The 17,811-nt window shown below is 33.2% G+C and overlaps 2 protein-coding genes across 18 annotated transcripts; one reads left to right on the forward strand and one right to left on the reverse strand.

The window, feature by feature from the left end:
* Nucleotides 1–1,419: 1,419 nt before the first annotated feature.
* Nucleotides 1,420–8,238, forward strand: LOC100809782 (protein BREVIS RADIX). Of its 6 annotated transcripts, none has more exons than XM_003534262.5 (6): nt 1,420–1,889; nt 2,948–3,091; nt 6,025–6,425; nt 7,052–7,181; nt 7,329–7,663; nt 7,894–8,238. In XM_003534262.5, exons 2-6 carry the CDS (start codon nt 2,975–2,977, stop codon nt 7,970–7,972), a joined length of 1,062 nt encoding a protein of 353 aa, XP_003534310.1. In that variant the 5' UTR covers nt 1,420–1,889; nt 2,948–2,974; the 3' UTR covers nt 7,973–8,238. The 6 variants fall into 6 exon arrangements, with proteins under 6 accessions (XP_003534310.1, XP_025979611.1, XP_006587628.1 ...); XM_026123826.2 differs by lacking the exon at nt 1,420–1,889 and adding an exon at nt 1,963–2,273; XM_006587565.4 differs by lacking the exon at nt 1,420–1,889 and adding an exon at nt 1,963–2,200.
* Nucleotides 8,239–10,291: 2,053 nt separating this feature from the next.
* On the reverse strand, nt 10,292–16,699 carry LOC100810838 (cyclin-dependent kinase F-4). Of its 12 annotated transcripts, none has more exons than XM_041005089.1 (20): nt 16,519–16,698; nt 16,146–16,218; nt 15,428–15,688; nt 15,317–15,351; nt 14,619–15,209; nt 14,449–14,527; nt 14,294–14,362; nt 14,110–14,199; nt 13,879–14,017; nt 13,452–13,554; nt 13,317–13,369; nt 13,134–13,200; nt 12,754–12,862; nt 12,559–12,624; nt 12,390–12,458; nt 12,236–12,296; nt 12,027–12,143; nt 11,243–11,274; nt 10,963–11,038; nt 10,292–10,763 (listed from the first exon to the last, which is right to left on the reverse strand). In XM_041005089.1, exons 5-20 carry the CDS (start codon nt 14,624–14,626, stop codon nt 10,534–10,536), a joined length of 1,368 nt encoding a protein of 455 aa, XP_040861023.1. In that variant the 5' UTR covers nt 14,627–15,209; nt 15,317–15,351; nt 15,428–15,688; nt 16,146–16,218; nt 16,519–16,698; the 3' UTR covers nt 10,292–10,533. The 12 variants fall into 12 exon arrangements, with proteins under 12 accessions (XP_040861023.1, XP_040861028.1, XP_040861026.1 ...); XM_041005094.1 differs by having other exon boundaries at nt 16,146–16,214; nt 16,519–16,697; XM_041005092.1 differs by having other exon boundaries at nt 16,128–16,214; nt 16,519–16,697.
* Between the last annotated feature and the right edge of the window lie 1,112 nt (nt 16,700–17,811).

A 17,811-nucleotide genomic window follows, 5' to 3' on the forward strand; every position in this document is an offset into this window, starting at 1 on the left:
GATGCTTTTGCTGAAAAAGTTACAAAATTATGAAGGATAAATTGTAGAGAATATGACATTTTGAATGGAGGATTAATTTGATATGGATTCATGGACATAGACACTGGTTTTACATAGTAAAGTTCGACTTGTTTAAGAATAAAGAGAAAATGATGAGTACCAGTGCAGCTTGGATGATATTGATCATATTATTTGGTGATGACTGATTAGAATCTAGAAATTCTCTCTTCAAAGGTAGACTGTGCCTTAGTATATGCGTATACATTTTTATAAAAAAAATTATGTTATCATTCATGTTTATACTTTTATTTTTTTATATATTTATAAAATTATCACATAACTTATTTGATTGAAGATTAACTATAATTATTATTAAGTTATGCAAATTTACTTTTAATAGTATATATTTGAAGATTTATACTATTATTATTAATTATTTATTGACTTATAAAGAAGATATTTAATATCTTTAATTATGTTTATTATACATATATATTTCCTCCTTTCTTAGATATAAAATTCTTTTTCTACTAATTATCCTAACTGAATTTAAGGATTTTTTTTATGCATAAGAATTGAATACAATATAAAAAAATTTATTAAAATTTACACAATTAATTGAATTAATTAAACCTCTTTGATACTTTCTTAAAAAATATAAATTAATTAAAAGAGTGTTGAGAAATGAAAAGAGTACATATTATCATTTATTTAATACTTTCAACAAAGAAAAACAAAATAGAACTAAAATAAAAAATTGATCCAATTCAATATGCAAATACCCTAATATGATGCATCCTTAAGTTAAATAATTCCCTGCAAGTTGAGTTACACAAAACGGATTCTCAAGTCACGCGCTCTAATTATATTTTCGTTTTTTTAGTAATCATTTTATTAGCATGTAACATAGATAGTATTACTAACTTTGTTGATGACTTATTTTTGTTCATCAGATGTGTGCATATTAGAAATTTTCATATCATATTTAATTTCTATAGATAATTTTTTTTTCCACAATACTCATAGTTTAAGATATTATTTAAAAAAACTTAAATTGATCCTATCCGAACCAACCTATTGATTTGTTACATGTTTTTTAATTTAAGTATATATTCTTTTTAATTATTATTATTATAAATTTAAAACAAAAACTTAAAAATTATACAAATTAAACATGCTAATCAATTATTTCCAAAAAAAACTATAAATTAAAACATGAAAATTATAATTAAACCTACATCTAATGTTCTAAAATAGTTCCACATCCCGCCATTGGATCAAAACCCAGACCCTGACATGTGGGGCCCAAATGTTTCTCTCTTTCTCTCTCAAAAACATTTTCTGTCAAACTTAACGCCCAAACCTGAGGATACCGTCACCCTTCAAATATATATTCGACAACCTCAAACACTGTCTCCCTCTTCTCCTGGTTTCATTTTCTCGCTTCAAAATATCGTAACCCCCCCCCCCCCCCCCACACTCTTGTCTTCCTCTGCTGCATTTCCCAGCTCAGCATTTTCTCGCGTGTCAGTGTTGTTTTTCTTTCCATGGCATTTCCACTTACTCTGTAAACTGACAGAGCATGTATGAGCTGTGTGCAACTGCCTGCGAAATCTTTGTTTTTTTGCATTGCGATATGATAGAACTCGACAACTGAGTCTCAGATCCCAATTAAGCAAATTTTTCCCATGCGAAAAATGACAACATAGCAAAGCACGATTTTTGTTGTTGTTGTGGTGGGGTGCGGGTAGCAGCTTCGAAAGCGAAATAAAAACGTGTGTCTGCGATGCAGAACCATCGATGTGGTCGAGGGAAGAAAAACTAGTATAGAAGATTCTCAATGAGTGCAGAGAGACAAAGCACAAGAAGAAGCAGTTGAGGTTTCCTTGGTAAGTCGTTTTACAATACTTATTATTACTATTATCTAAATGACATCGCACAATTTTTTTTTTCTTCTTCTTCTTATTTATGTCTCTTTGCCTCCCTCATTAACCGCTTTCATTTTCATCCTCCGACGAACATTTCTTCACGTTCACCCTCTTTGTTTAATGTGACAATAACCTTGTTTTCGTTTCTATTAATTATTCTTTCCAATGAGTAATAATAGCACTAGATGGGTTTGTTTCTCTCTTATCTCGGTGAGCGGGGATTGATTGTGATTTACACAAAAGCTAAAGAGAGAATCAGAAGGAGAAGACGGGTGCGTGAGGGACGTGTCAGAAAACTTCGGCTTCGACACGCTTTACTTTTTTAATTTTTAGTTTTCGATTTCTGTATGTACGATAAAGCACCAACCCCACATTACTACTTATTCTTACTTATTATTACCATTCAGTAAGTAGTGCCATTGTATGCAACTATTCTTTGATCATTCATTCTTCTAAAGAGGATGGATGAATGAAAGAGTCTTCAGTAGTCTTTGCATTTATTCGCAATTGAAGAATTGCCTCCGTTTTGTTTCTTTCTGATTTCAATTATTATTATTTTTCCCTTCTTTTCGGTTTTCGGGGTGGCTATAGCTTTTGCTCTTGCTCTGATCCCGAGCCATGTTCGAGATTGCTTTTCCTTTTTGTATTTTTAGCTAAGGACCATTTTGTTTCTCGTGAAGGATATTGTTATTTCGTTAGTTGCATTCTAACTTGTTGCTTCTTCCAGTTCTTCTTTATTTTGGTGCCTTCTTTTTCTTGTCTCTAACCATTGCTTTTACTTACCAGAAATGGCCATTCTCTGTCACTGTTTTATTCAATGAAAGTGATTCCCTCCTCCTATTTTCATCTCTCAAGTCTCAACTTTATTATCCTGAATTGCTTTCTTAGTCTGTTTTGTTCTTTTATGTTTTATTTTTTTAACATAAAAAACTAACAATGGCATGCATACTGATATATGGTGTCTGAACTTTTGACACTTTTTTTGTGTTTAACCATGAATGCTCTTCTTTGTTGTTCAGGAGAATAATCAGTGAGAAGTGGTGAAAATGTTTACATGCATTGCGTGTACGAAGCAAGCGGCGGAGGAGAAGGAAGAAGAAGAAGAGGGTGAGAGTGGCACAACGAGTACAAATAAAGAAGCCGTCAAAAGCCTGAGTGCTCAGGTTCTTAGTCTTCACACCCTACAAACATTTTTCTTTAGGTGAAAACAAACAAAATCAAACCCAATATTGGGTGGGACCACCCCTTTTCAATCTTTTACCTCCACGTAATAATAATATACCTAGCTACATACTGAGTACTGCCTACGTACAAATTCACACAACCAACAATTTTAATAATTTTAATGCAAGTGATAATAGTTTATATTTTTTGATTAGTAATTTGATATTTATAATTTTATGTATGTATGAGAGGGGTCACTCTTGTTTTGGTTTAGGATGACGTAAGATGTGTTGTTGTTGTGTTGTGTTTTTGGGCACTTTTTGCTGTTGAGTGATGGTCCACTTCCACTCCCACGGTTTGGTCCATTAATTGGGTTTTTATTTTCATGCATGTGGTTATGTGGTGGTGCTGCGGGGCTGACCTGACGTGACCATATAGCAATAGCATCGTAAACGAATCAAGTGGGTTCTATTCTAGTGGCTTATTCTCTCTCTCTCTCTCTAGAGCTAGAAATTACGGAACCAACTTGTCAAGTAGGTTCCCAAGTACCCTTTTTGGCTACTTATAATTGCACATGAGATGAGACCAGAGGAGCAAGGTGGTTTGATTCAGACTTTATAATAGTGCTCATTTCCAATGTAATAGCTAGAGCTGGCGGAAGATTTTTATTTTTTACCATCTAATGTGCCAATTTTTTTTATTTATCATTTGACTGGAGGTATAGCACTATAGCCTAAAGTAAGTACTTTTGGATTATTCACTTATCGTTGATTTACCATTACCTTAATTTACCCACTTTTTTGTTTTTGTTTTTGGGTACTGTAAAGGCATTTGTGTGGTGAAAATTAAAATCTTCTTTGATTTGGGATGATGGGAAGTGTAGCAGTGGCATTGTGGCAACATGTTCCACATTCCGCGGTTTAAGTAATGTTTGGAAAAGATGCCTAGCACAGAAGGGGATGCTATATTCGTATCTTCGTGTGGCCCATCCTTGAATTCTTGTCGTCCCTAAAATTTTCTATTATGTGCATATGCAAAATATATGGATATTTATTTATTATTATGGGAGAAAAATACATTTACATTTATTAATGTTCTCAACAAAATACTAGTAGGTCCTTTAGAAGTAGAGGACCAATGTGTTTGAGTGAGTTGTTTTTCATTGTTTCTTTTAAGGCAGGCTTACAGTGTGTTTGAATTAGTTTCTTCACAAGAAATAATCAATTATTTTTTCATGGAAAAGATAAAACAACACATAATTGTTTTTACTTTTTTTATTTTTATAATATGACCATGATTTTATGAGATAGAGTTGATTTTTGTGTGTTATCTCCTATAACGGTGATTGTGGATTGTAACCGTAATTATAGATTAATCAAGACTCGTTATGAAGAGAACGGTTACAAATGATTGAAAGTAGGTTGACCGTTACCTCATCTTCATGTTTATCATTCATCCTTGTGAGTAAATGTTACATGCAATTTTAAGCTAAGCGCCCAACTTTTAAAAAGATGTGAGAACCTTGCTTGAAATATCAGATTAGAGAGACTTGTATGTGAGGCACGTTCTGATGCCCAACCTATAACTATTTTGAACCATATGTTTGTGATTTGTGTGAAAATGTTGACAAGTAATATTTGGATAGATATTGTTGGAGATTTCTACAAACAGGAAATGCTTTCCATTGGGAGTACATAGATATATATATAAGGTTCCTATATATAATGGACTTTCATGTTCACTCATGTTGTTGTCATCCACTTGTATCCTATGCCCAAGTACATTCTCCACCATACCAGCTGTAAAGTATTGCACGATGCTTCGAAAATGACACAATTCTGAAACCGTAAGACTCGTCCAAACATACATTTTTTAATTTATGTTTCAGAACCTCCAGACTTAGTTTCCCTACTCTTCCCATGTATGCCATTTGACAAACACTTCTGCTCCCATGCTCTATTGAAATATGGTACATGTCTCTAAATTATTTAGCGTATTTTAGTTTTTTTTTTGTATCAATATTGATCAACTAAATTGCTTTTGAGAATGGAGAATTTTAATTGCATTATTTGTATTTTCTTCTTGCAAGTTGAGAATTGGTTTCTCTATATATAATTTTTTGTCCATAATTCAGCAAAAAAAATAATAAAAATAACACTTTTAGTTTTTTGTCCATCAACGGCATCTCTGAACTAGACAAATATATTGGATTTTTAAAATGAAGGGAATATTTGAAGGGGGATCTACATTGTTAGCAGTAGGGGAAAGTACAGCACTCAGGTGTTTTGAATGCTTTTTCTTAAGTGCTAAAAGAATATTTTTAAATTCTCCCTCCCCCCCCCCCCCCCCCCATTAGATGCTTCCTAATTTTAGGTGTCAATGGTCAAAATCATAGATGCAGAAACTATGTAACTATTCAAGAATCTCAATTTTCTAAAAGTTTGAGATATTCTGTTAAAGTAGCATGATCTGTAAAAGTAGGTTTACATGAAGGCGTAGTGTTGACCAAGTACATGCATGTATAATGTAACTTTTGAAAATAAATATACAATACAGTTATATTCGTCTTGAAATAATTTTAATTCACTTTTATGTAACAGTGTTCTGATGGCACGTTTCACGTCTAAATTTATCGTTTGGTTGCGTGTTATGATAAGACGGTTAATAATCAATCTTAAATAATTGTTCAATTGAAAGTATCTTATCTCTTGCCATTTCAAAATGTCCATCTGTAGCTAGATAGATAGATAGGTATGATTTTTGTTCTTATTAATTTTAGATTTTCATCCAAAAAGGACTTATTTGCTTATCAAATGTCACTTGTCATTAATTTTGTATGTTTCTCACAAAATAGGTATCTATGGTACATAATTAAAACTTTCATTGCATTGGATGTTAATTTGATTTTTGATTTTTCTTACTGCATATGCAGTTAAAGGATATGGCACTGAAGTTTTCAGGTGCCTACAAGCAGTGCAAACCTTGCACAGGGTCTAGTACCTACAAGAATGGACAGAGGTCATATCCTGACTTTGACACCATTTCAGAAGGGGTTCCATACCCTTATATTGGAGGTGCAAGCTCAACTTCAACCCCTGCTTGGGACTTCACAAGCTCCAATTTCCCTGGTGGTAGATCAGACCAAAGATTTATGGGGAGATTCAGTGGTGATAGGACCCCTAGAGGGCCTCAATCAGCACCAGCCTCTGATGTAGTAGTTGTTGAGGATGAGGATGAAACCAAGGAGTGGATGGCACAGGTGGAACCAGGGGTTCACATTACCTTTGTGTCTCTTCCTAATGGGGGAAATGATCTCAAAAGAATTCGCTTCAGGTATGTTGAGAACTCACAAACCTTTTAAAAAAAGTTCCAAGGTTTTACTAATTTTTTTTATCTTTGATTCTTTATTCAGACCCTTAAATATAAACCTATTCAAACTAAATTGGATATTCAATTGTTGGCTTAACTCTGCATTGTTGCCACTGCCTTTTGACATTTGTAAAGATAGATTTAAAAGTAGGAGCCAAAAGATTTAGTTGCAATATGTCCTAAGTTGCGAAAGAATACGTACCTGCGAGGCCTTAATTTTATACAAAAGAATATTATTAATTGTTTTACTAATGTTTGATCCTTGATTCTTTATTCATACCATTAAATAATAAACCTATTCAAACTAAATTGTTTATTAATTGTTGGCCTAACTCTGCATTGTTGCCACTTCCCTTGACATTTGATTCCATTTGTAAAGATAGATTTGAAAGTGGGAGCCACTAGATTTAGTTGCAATAGTCCTAAGTTGTGAAAGGATGCGTACCTTCAAGAATATTATTAATTGTTTTTCTAATGTTAGATCTTTGTTTCTTTATTGAGACCATTTGTATATGAGAATTTTAGTTGTTGAAAAAGTTAATTATCCAGTAGGAGCAAAGACTTATAATAGTTAGCATTTACATTTGAAGCCGAGAGATTTTCGACAAGTGGCAAGCTCAAAAATGGTGGGGTGAGAATTATGACAGAATCATGGAACTTTACAACGTGCAGAGATTCAATCGACAAGCTCTCAACACTCCTTCAAGATCTGAGGATGAGGTAATCTACAACTTTTTACACCAATATGATGTTAAGTTGTTAACATTCATGTTTGTTACTGGCATGAGAAGATTTAGCTTTTTTCTTCCTCAACAAATATATTGGGTCTAGATTTTTCAATGTGCATTATTCATTGCCTTTGAACAGCGAAGAGATTCTTCTTACTCAAGAATGACATCTGGACAAGATAGCCCCATGCACTCCATGTCTTTAAAGGGTTGGACACCAAGGAATCACTATAAACCCTCAGGGAATAACCCTTCTGAAGCTATGGAACAAGGTAGTGGTGGTGGCCAAGACTTCCATGCAGCAGCTTCATCCGTGGAAGCATCAAGGACAACCACCTCTTCTAGAGACGAGCGTTCAATGAGCAATGCCAGTGACTTGGAGACTGAATGGATAGAGCAAGATGAACCTGGAGTCTACATCACAATCAGGCAATTAGCTGATGGAACAAAGGAGCTTCGCCGTGTCAGATTCAGGTAAATAATAATATATCATGCATGTTCCTAGTTTTGTAGTGGTTCCTCCACAAAATCATGTGACATGTTCCTAGGAACATGTACTTAATTTGATGAAATGGTCTTTTAGATTGTATGATGTACCATGTTCCCAAATTTCATAAAAGTTAAAATTTTCATCTAGAGAGTAAGCTAACTTTATTTTTAGAAGGTTATTACTAATTTGATTGTTTTATCAACTCTGTCTGCAGCCGGGAGAGATTTGGGGAGGGACATGCAAAGAAATGGTGGGAAGACAACAGAGAAAGAATACAAGCTCAATATCTTTGAAGTGTTGTGGCATTGAAGAGAAGTGGGTTCCTCAATTTTGTTTCCTAGAGATTGTATGTGGTTAACTCCATCTTATGGGAGTGGAGTTGTATACAGAAAACTAGCATTCTCACTTTACCAATACCATTGGTGATGGTCTTATGGCATTAATTAAAATTGTTGATACCCTCACAAACAATGCAAGCCCAGAATTTGGTATTTAAGGGTCAGTTGCCATGGTATTGGGAGGTCTAATCTTGCATATTAAATATAGATGTATTTATTCACCCACCTCTTCTCTCTTTATTATCTTTTTTTATCTTCTCGGAATGCTTTTGCGGTCATTGTTTATGTTTTGATTAATCATTTGTTTATTTTGGTCACTTAAGAAGAATTGCTATTTGTCTTTGCGTGAATTAATTTCAAAGCAAGTGAAAACACCATTAGTTAATGCTTATGCGGGTGCTAAACTGCTAAGCTATTCTTGACAGGTTACAATTCGAAGAGGACTAGAAAATGCTAAGTTATAATGCTTGAACTGTAAGCATTACTCTTTGATTTGCCGAGTGTTTTTCGTTTATGGGAGCTAAACAAAAATAAAACGAAACTAGTAGATATGAATTAGGGGTCGCTTAGTAAGCAGAGTTATATATTGGTTAAGAAAAACAAAACAAAAAAAGTATTTGATAAGTTTAGAAATAAATAGTATTTAATATATAGAAAATATTACAATTTCTTTAATAGTTTTTTTAGGTACTAGCTAATAATTTTAGTTCATGTTCATGGCATTGCCATTCTTGTTACAAATAACACAATGAAAATAGGAATGTTAACATCTTGAAGAGAATTTTGGTTATTCTATGTGTATTTGTTTTCGAGAATGCAAATAAAAGATAAAATTTTTTAATTAAAATAGAGTGTAAAAGATGTGAGTAAAAAAATTATAAAATTTAATTTTAATATTATTTTCATCTTAAAAAAAAACAAACACAACCTATAGGTCGTTTCTAAACCTTTGAATGGACTTCATTTATTTTCTCCCTCCCCCAAGCAATAATAATGTGAAAAACGACATTCATGATGACCGGATGATTGTTACATGCAAAATTAAAATACAACCAATAAATGACAATGAATTTTGTTTTAAAAAAAAGTAATGATCTCCAAGGCTAATATTTGATGAACTAACAAATTTATCAATAATAGAATCAAGGAGTTACCATTGTAAAAAAGACTCTTGAAATCATATACTTTCTCCATTTCTTTTCATGTCTTTAAAAGTTTTTACCTAAACCCAAAAAATGAAAATTATAATAAAGTAGTTGTTAAAAATTTCTTATTTTATCCTTTTTTTTAATTTCTATTTCACAATAAATGTGTATAAATTAATTGACAATTAAGAAAAAAAATAAAAATGACGAAGTCTACACTTTTGAAACAACGTATAAACAATTTTTTCCAAAATTTCATAAATTAAAAAAAACGGAGGTAGTAATATTGGAAGGGGTAGTTGCAAGTCAAGATAAAACATCCTCGAGAATAATTATTAAGGTTCCATTATGAGAATATCCATTAGGGTTCTATTATGATTCCAACAAAGCAATAATAATATTGTAAATAATGATTCTGTTAAAAAAAAAATTAATGTGATATGATGACGAACTATTAATAGATCCATCGCAATTGATTGAATAAGATAAATAAATGTTATAAAATCCATCATCCCTTATTCAATTCTCACCGATTAAAAAAAATACAGATTTGACGGGCAATAATAATATTGTAAATAATGATTCTGTTAAAAAAAAATTAATGCGATCTGGTGACGAACTATTAATAGATCTATATTGAATAAGATAAACAAGTGTTATAAAACCCATCATCCCTTATTCAATTCTCACCGATTAAAAAAATATACAGATTTGACGGGCTAGCAAATTTATCAATAAAGGAATCAATAAGTTACTATTTAGACAAGGCTCCATCAATGATGTGCCAATATATGGGTTAAACAAAGATAAAACGAGACCAGTAGATATGAAATAAGGGGTTCTTAATAAGCACAGTTAATATACTTTTTAAGAAAAAACAAAAAGCTTTTGCTGAGTTTATAAATAAATATTATTTAATATTCTTCAAGTAACAAAAAATACAGACAGAACTCAGAAGATTCACCAGATTGATCAACTGGAATAAGTAAAAAATCAAAATATTTCTCGGTATCCCAGAGTCTTAACAAAATTATTATAATCTTATAGAGAGAACATAGACAAGATTTATGAACACCCCTACCCAATGTGTGTACCAAGTCACAGGCTCACAGCTGTAGAATATTCCAAATGATACAAATAGGGAAACCTTTATTTATATTTATAGTAAAAAGCATCAACTGAGCTCTGTATGTCCCACAAGTACGAAACGATTACCAACAAGTAATAACACACACAGGCAGTACAACTAGTTTTGTAGTTTAGACGACTTCGGCAAAGTCATCAGAATATATGTCTAACCACACATTTATATTTTATATTAGGACACACATTCACAACATTGAGCATTATAGAATCATCTCCCACATTTACTCATCCGGCAACTTTTCTTGCGAAAGTTCTTCCAGTCGAAATCTGCTGTGCGGGCCCAAGGATGAAGTTTCCAGATTCAGAAATCCAATTCCCTCCAGCCTTCATTGGTGGAGGAGGACGGGGTTGCCCTATTCCTATTGATGATTGTCTTCGATTGGTAACTGACAAATTGCGCAACTTTTCAGCTGTCTCTGAAACCCCACGTACAGACCTCCCTTTGCTCATAGAAGCTGCCAACAACCAACATAACGTTGTTCAATAAACAATAAGACCACACTACCTTATCTTAAAGCATAATGAAATACTATTATTTAGTTTATTAAGTTAAAGACAACACTTCTCTCAAAGATATACAAATCAATTTTGGTGATCATCTATAAAAGAATACTTGAAACAATAATTAAGAATATCAGAGACTGAAAAGTTTACTTGGGCTGCTGTCCTTTCCTGGCTGTCGATATTTTGGTTTAGTAGTCCTCACTGGCTTTTCGTTCTTAATTCCATCCTTCAGAAGAAACAGATTAATCGTTGGCATGACATGGAGGAATTTAAAAATTGGATGAAAGATCTAATCCAGCGTTATACGAAAGAGGACTTAAAAATTGGATTTTCATTTTGTTGACATCATCATGGAGTAAAAAGAAAACAAACGTAGAGCTTGTCAGTAAGAGAGATGTGTCAAGAAGAGAATGCTGGGAGAAGAACTCACCTGATTTACCATATCAAGCTTCCGTTGCACACCTGTTGCAACAATTTCAATTGGATGAGAACCTTGTTCTTCACATTAAAAAATATGAACCGAGTATGTCAAACCAAAAACGACCTATTTATTGTACACATATAATCCAACGGGAAAAAGCTTTTATATGGATCAGCAGTCATTAAAATAAAAAATGGATAATTTATTGCTTAAACACTGATATTTTAAACCAAATAGAATAACATAATTGAATTCTACCCAAAGTAATCAAGGTAACCAATAGTTGTGCATCCAAGGCACAGAGGCCATGTGCCAGAAGGGCCTGGGCTCTGGGGGCAGCACCTCTTGGCACCTTTCTGGTTTAGTCGAGACACACTTCTATCATCTTATTGTAAATTGTAAAGAGTAAAAATAGAAAGCTATAATAGGTAAAAACACAGCCATCAACTTGCTAACAGTGAGGCATAATGGGGCAAAATAGTCAAAATGTTCTAAAAGTAACTATCACCAGAGTTGGGACATACAGTTGAAGTTTTTGTATTGAATATCATAACCATTACTTATTATAGTTATATATATATACTAAGTCTAAGAATGATAAGCTCGAGTAGCTAATTTATTTAGAAAACCAATGTAGAATAGTAAAATAATTTACTATGCTCTTTTCAGACAACGTTTTTCTTTCCAGCAACCCATGTGCTTTTTGCGGTCCTGTTGCTCCACATCAAACACTCAATGAAAAAATGCAGAGTCATGGAACTAATCAGTAAATATGTAAAACCAATTGGGTCACCTGAAGCTAAAGGAGGATGTAATTTCATGGAAGAAAAATTATTGGAGAGCTTTGAAGTAGGTAAAGCACCGGAATATCTCTTGACCTCTTGCTGATCCAGTGCTCCTCTGGTTCCAGCTGGAGAGAAAAAAGAAAAAAGAGACAATTAATATCTCCATACAATTGTACAAAAAGCAAGTCCCTAGCAAACAAAATAAATAAACACAAACCAGGTGGAGGAGTTCTTGCTACTGCTCTGTTGCGAAGGGATGGAGGAATGTAAAAGCAACTCTACAGAAAATACAGAGTATGAATAAATAAAAAAAGATAAAAGCTTCTTGATGAAAAGAAAAACAACAAAACATGAACTAGTTAAAAGACCACCTGGAAGAAAGGATGTTGAAGAGCCTCTGAAGCTGTTGGCCTCTTGCAGGGATCCCAGGAGCAAAGTGACTACATTAAAGCCAAGAAAACAGAAAAAAAAATAAAATTGGATTACATACTATTTGTTGATCAGTGGCTCGCAGCTAAGCAATATATAAAAAATACTTACTGTAATAAGGCTGATTGCATCATCACTAGCAGACGGAATCAAAGCAGAAAGATGCACACCGGCAAGCTGTGGAAAGTAAAAGCGTATAGTAAAAAGTGTTAAGTAAAATACTATTACACCTAGCACATTAATTAGGCAAGTAGCATCCTAGAGGCTAATTACCAAAAATAGCAAGATCCAAGTTATATATCTAACCTGTGGAAACTGGTAGTTAATATCCCTTGCAAGTTTGAGTCCATCCGCCCATGATTCAAAGGTTGGATTGCCTATCACACCACATATTTTGTAAATCTCATCCGCTTCACTGCATGTGTCACAATGAAGGAAACATAATTATTTACAGATCCAGTTTCTAATCAGGACTGCTTTAAAGCAAAGAATAAACATAACAATTTGCAATGACTTAATTTTTAAAAAAGAACGTGCAGTCAAATAAGATGACATGAAATTTTATAAATTGCATTAGTTCCAGCAGCTAATTTTTTTTTTCCCTGATGAAAATCTATTTTTGCTCTTTTCTCAGTTAAAAACCATCATTAGGATGGGGGAGGGAGGGGGAGTGAGAAGCTAAATACCTGGCACCTGGGAAAAGAGGACGAAGAGAGAAAAGCTCAGCCATTATAGCACCCATTGCCCACATATCTAGAAGGGGGGGGGGGAGTTAATAAACAAATGGCAGCATGGTACTCATCATCATCAATGCAGAAAGCATTAGTGAAGAACATAAATGACACCATTAGTCCCAATCAGATACTCACCAACTTTAGAGGTATACATATAAGACTGAAGCAGCACTTCAGGAGCACGATACCTAAACAGGAAGGGGCCATCATACATGTTATTTAAATATCTAAAACACAGAATGTGGTATATTGCAAGTTGAAGGCACATACCATCGTGTGGAGACATACTCAGTGTAGGGTGGTTGTGAACTGATTTCTCGGGCTAGTCCAAAATCAGCGATTTTGATGAAATCCTTGGTAACCAGCAAGTTTTCTGCAGAGAGCAGCACACATTTGTATCAAAACAGTAAACATTTTACGACAGAGTAATAAAATATAAACAGTAGATTATGCTGTCAGTTTTTTAAATTAAGTCATTGTCTCAAAATAGGGAGTTCTGTTCAATTAATTAGCATTTAGCAAGCCAAAACTACAAAATGCATATAACCACGTTAGCCAGATAAAACTAGAGAACTAGTAATAAGAGCACAATATGCTAAGAAAATATATATGGCATGCTATGTAATATAAAATGAACACTCCCAGTTCATCCAAAACCATAATCTACCAGATTGTGGATGCAATAAAAAATAAGTACCAGGCTTCAGGTCACGATGGAAGTATCCACGCTGGTGCATGTAAGCAAGACCTTGAAAAACTTGAAAACACCAATTTCTAACTTCAGCTTCAGAAAATAGTTTTTCCCTGTCTTTCATGAGTTGGTATAGGTTGCATTCCTACATCACCCAAAAATTGACATTAAAATTAGTAAATTAGATCTTGCATCCACCAACCTAGCCTTTCTCTACCAAGAAGTTTAGTCACCCACCATGTACTCAAAAACAAAGTACAAGATATCACTTTCTCGAATAACTTCTTTCAGCTTCACAATATTTGGGTGATTCATTTTTCGTAATGACTGCCAAAAAGGAAAATTAGAGAATAATTATATACATAATAATCAAACAATGTATGACGAATAAGGTTACAGAATGATCGACAAGATGTGGAACCTTGACTTCTCTCAGGTTTACACACTCCTCCCAAGAGTAATATTTCTTCTTCATTTTCTTGATAGCAACCTGCAATTTAACAACTTATTAGGATTTAGGACAACATCTAACTTGAAATAGAGCCACCTTCATTATGTCAATTAAAGCATACTTACAACTTCACCAGTTTGCTTATTAATAGCTCTCCAGACAGTCCCAAACGTCCCATCACCAATTTCCTTAATTAACTTGTACCTGTATTTGCAGGTAATTTTATTAAAAAAAACTTAACAGTAAACAAGGGGAATATAGTAACATAACTTCTGCAAAAACAAAAAGAAATCACCTCTCCATTGTTCCCGTGGAACACAAAGCAGCACTTCCTTTATTCAACAAATGTAAACAAAAAGACAAAAGATAAATGGCATTTATCTCATGTAGATGATGCTCAGAGGCGTATAAAATATTAACAGGTTCCTGCTGGTCCAGCAAAATCCAACATCAATTTTCTGTCATAGCAAAAGAAGGCATGGAAGCAGAAACTTTCAGATGGATGGGCTGCTCAGCCTTATTCATTAATAGACCCACGGCTTTAAAATAGTTGCAGGACAAAGGTGGTAGAAATGAGCAAGAACCAGAGATCATACTGACACTTCTCAGGTCCCACTAAAATGGCTGATCAAAGCGATAGCATCACTCTAGCTAAAATCACCGTGACCCAAGACTTCAGAACTATAGTAAGATCTACTTCATCTAATCTATGTAGGATTTATTTCAGAAACCTCCAGTAACTGATGTATTGTCAGCAACAATACCCATTGAGAGCAACACGGAGAAAAATTTCAATAACTACAGTCCACACTGATTCAGTGCAAATGCTTCACTCAAAGATGCAGGCAGAATCCAATATTCAGTCACAAATCTATATGCTTCAGCCCTGTAGAAGCAAAAATAGGCCAAGTCAATTTTTTTTCCAAGTTGACACAGATGATGATGTTATAGAGGTTCTCCATGATAGATATCTTAACCAGGAAGAGGATTTACCAATAGTTTTAACTGAATGTTGGGTCAGCAATGCACTGCCAAAGGAACACTTATCAAGAAACTTCTTTTTGGATTGGTGTTTTGCAAAGAAGAATAAGAATAAGCGCTTACTTGTACAAGTGCACTTAAGATGCAGCACCTGTATCAGAAGAATGTAGCATCACGTACCCTGTGCTGATCTTTAAAGGGGAGCAGAACACTAAGTACAATTAACAAAGGAAACCCGAAGAAAATCTCCAAGGATGAAAACTCGCCAATCAAGCACTTCTTGGAATGCAAAAAACCGATACTGGTAGCAATTTGTCCAGAAACAAACACCCTCCATGTCTCAAAATGTAAATCAAGATCCTTTAGATTGAAACCCAGGCCAACCTAGAATACAAGAACATGGACAAAGCTTGGGGGTTAGATTCATAGTAAATCCATGCCAAATTTGTCTCGAATGCATGACCAACAAAATAAAAATCTCAGCAAAAACCAGAATGACATGAAATCAAACAGCTTATAGATTCAGATGCTACAGTAAAACAGCTATTAAGACTTCAAGTCTATAAGCAAGTAAAATTAATAGCAATTACACTTACATCTAACAATTAAAATTTGAAAATCATGTACGAAGTCTGAAAGTTTTCCAGTGATAAAAAAAGCAAATTATCAGTCTAATAACTTTGTGTAAATTAAATTCCAGAATTTATATCCCTCCTCATAAAATAGTCTACGAGAAGCTCCAGGAATTGATTAAGCTGATCATCAGATAAAATAGCATTAATTCAACCAAAATAATTATCACCGAAGACAGAAAATAGCATACATAACTAGCAATTACAACCAATATGAAACTCCAGAAGCTGAAAGTTATCCATCCTCGATCAGCACAGCAAAGTCCTATCCTCAAGCCCTAGCTAACACCAAAGCACCAATTAATAACTAAAAACCTAAAATCAAAGCGCAAACCCTTAAAATCCATCACCAAAACCAAATTCAACCAACGCATGATCCTTTACCATCCAGAATCAATAAAATAAACAAATCCAATTCCTCGATTGACAACCGTGAAAACCTCACGAAATTGAGGAAATAAAAAAGGAAAAGCAGAAACGACCGCGAGATTAAAGCAATAAAAGTTAATCAAAAGGATCCGAACGGAATCGGATCGGATCTGAAACAAAGAAGACGGAGAGTAGAGAGAGAGAGAGAGAGACCTGAAGAGCAAGCAGCCTAACAACCGTCTCGAAGGACGGGAAGAGGTGGAATCCAGAGCTTCTTCTTCTTCCTATACGATACCTTTCTTTTTTTTTCTCTCTCTGTTCGTGGCAACCAAGAGATTGGGATTCACAACACGCACCTAATTTATGCGTTTTTGGCTGGGCCTTAGTCAGCGCCTTGTCTTGGACTCCAACTCTTATTCCTATTTATATTTTGTCTTCTCTATCTTCATTCCACGTCACATTCATCCTTTTTTTTATTCTATTTTTCATAATTGCCCTTTCCTTTTATTCAACTTTTAAATTTTAATTTTAAAAATCGCCTAAAACAAGCTAGATTCTCTGTGTAACTTCTATCATTGGGGACTATATTTCATTACCTTGTACAAAGTATACACGATGACATGACAGAATAATTCAATGAGTTTGATCCCCTATATAATCTTTTTTTAAAGGTTTCCTATATAATTTATAGCTATTATAAATGAATATCTTCGACCGATATCATATTTCTTCTAGATATTTTTATCATTAATTATTATAAATTATTATAGTATTTTTTTTAAACTTCTAGCAACAATTATATCTTTTAAAATAAATTATATCGAATTACATATGTGGATAACATTTAAGTTTTGATGTAAAATACCTTTTTTCACTAGTATTCTATAATGTAAAAATTATATATTATATATTACATAGATATAGGACATATAATGTAATTATGTAAAAAAAACTTGTAAGATTAATGGTATTAGATGTGTTGTGTTTACATAAAAAAAATATTTATTTAATTGAATAATTTATATTTAATTTTTGTGTGTGTAAATTTTTCTAGACTAATAACAATCACATGTGACTGAAGTTATCTCTAATATCTATAATCTCTTAAGGACGAAAAATATATAATATACAAAATTTAAAAATATTAATTAATTAAAAATTATTTCAACACAATTAATAAATAATTGGATTTTGAAGTATTTTTTATGCTTTGGTTGAGTTTTATTTCGAATAATAATACAAGTTGCAGTCACAAAATTTAATTTGTTAATCTCCATATCTCATGATAAATTCATATATATGTCTATCTATTTAGAGATATTCCCAGTGCAAACAATAAAAAACAACTAAAATTGTTATAAAAAAATCTAATTTGTTTTATTAAAATAATAAAATTAATGTAGATATTAATTTTGATTAAATGATAATGCGAACACATTTTTAATTAAATTCTTATTAAATTAAAAATGAAGTCTAGATTTAAAGTGGAAATAGAGTTTATTCTTG

This window comes from Glycine max, chromosome 9 (genome assembly GCF_000004515.6).
Source record: "Glycine max cultivar Williams 82 chromosome 9, Glycine_max_v4.0, whole genome shotgun sequence".
Taxonomy (NCBI): domain Eukaryota; kingdom Viridiplantae; phylum Streptophyta; class Magnoliopsida; order Fabales; family Fabaceae; genus Glycine; species Glycine max.

Bases quoted from the DNA above. Each gene is read 5' to 3' on its own strand.
- LOC100809782 (XM_003534262.5), top strand. From the start codon at position 2,975: ATGTTTACATGCATTGCGTGTACGAAGCAAGCGGCGGAGGAGAAGGAA. The intron at 6,426-7,051 runs GTATGTTGAGAA...TTACATTTGAAG, and splicing joins CTCAAAAGAATTCGCTTCAG to CCGAGAGATTTTCGACAAGT. The intron at 7,664-7,893 runs GTAAATAATAAT...CTCTGTCTGCAG, and splicing joins CTTCGCCGTGTCAGATTCAG to CCGGGAGAGATTTGGGGAGG.
- LOC100810838 (XM_006587570.4), bottom strand. The intron at 12,863-13,133 runs GTATTTAGCTTC...TGACACATGCAG, and splicing joins CCTCTTTTCCCAGGTGCCAG to TGAAGCGGATGAGATTTACA. The intron at 12,144-12,235 runs GTTTGTGTTTAT...TTTTCTCTCCAG, and splicing joins AGCAAGAACTCCTCCACCTG to CTGGAACCAGAGGAGCACTG.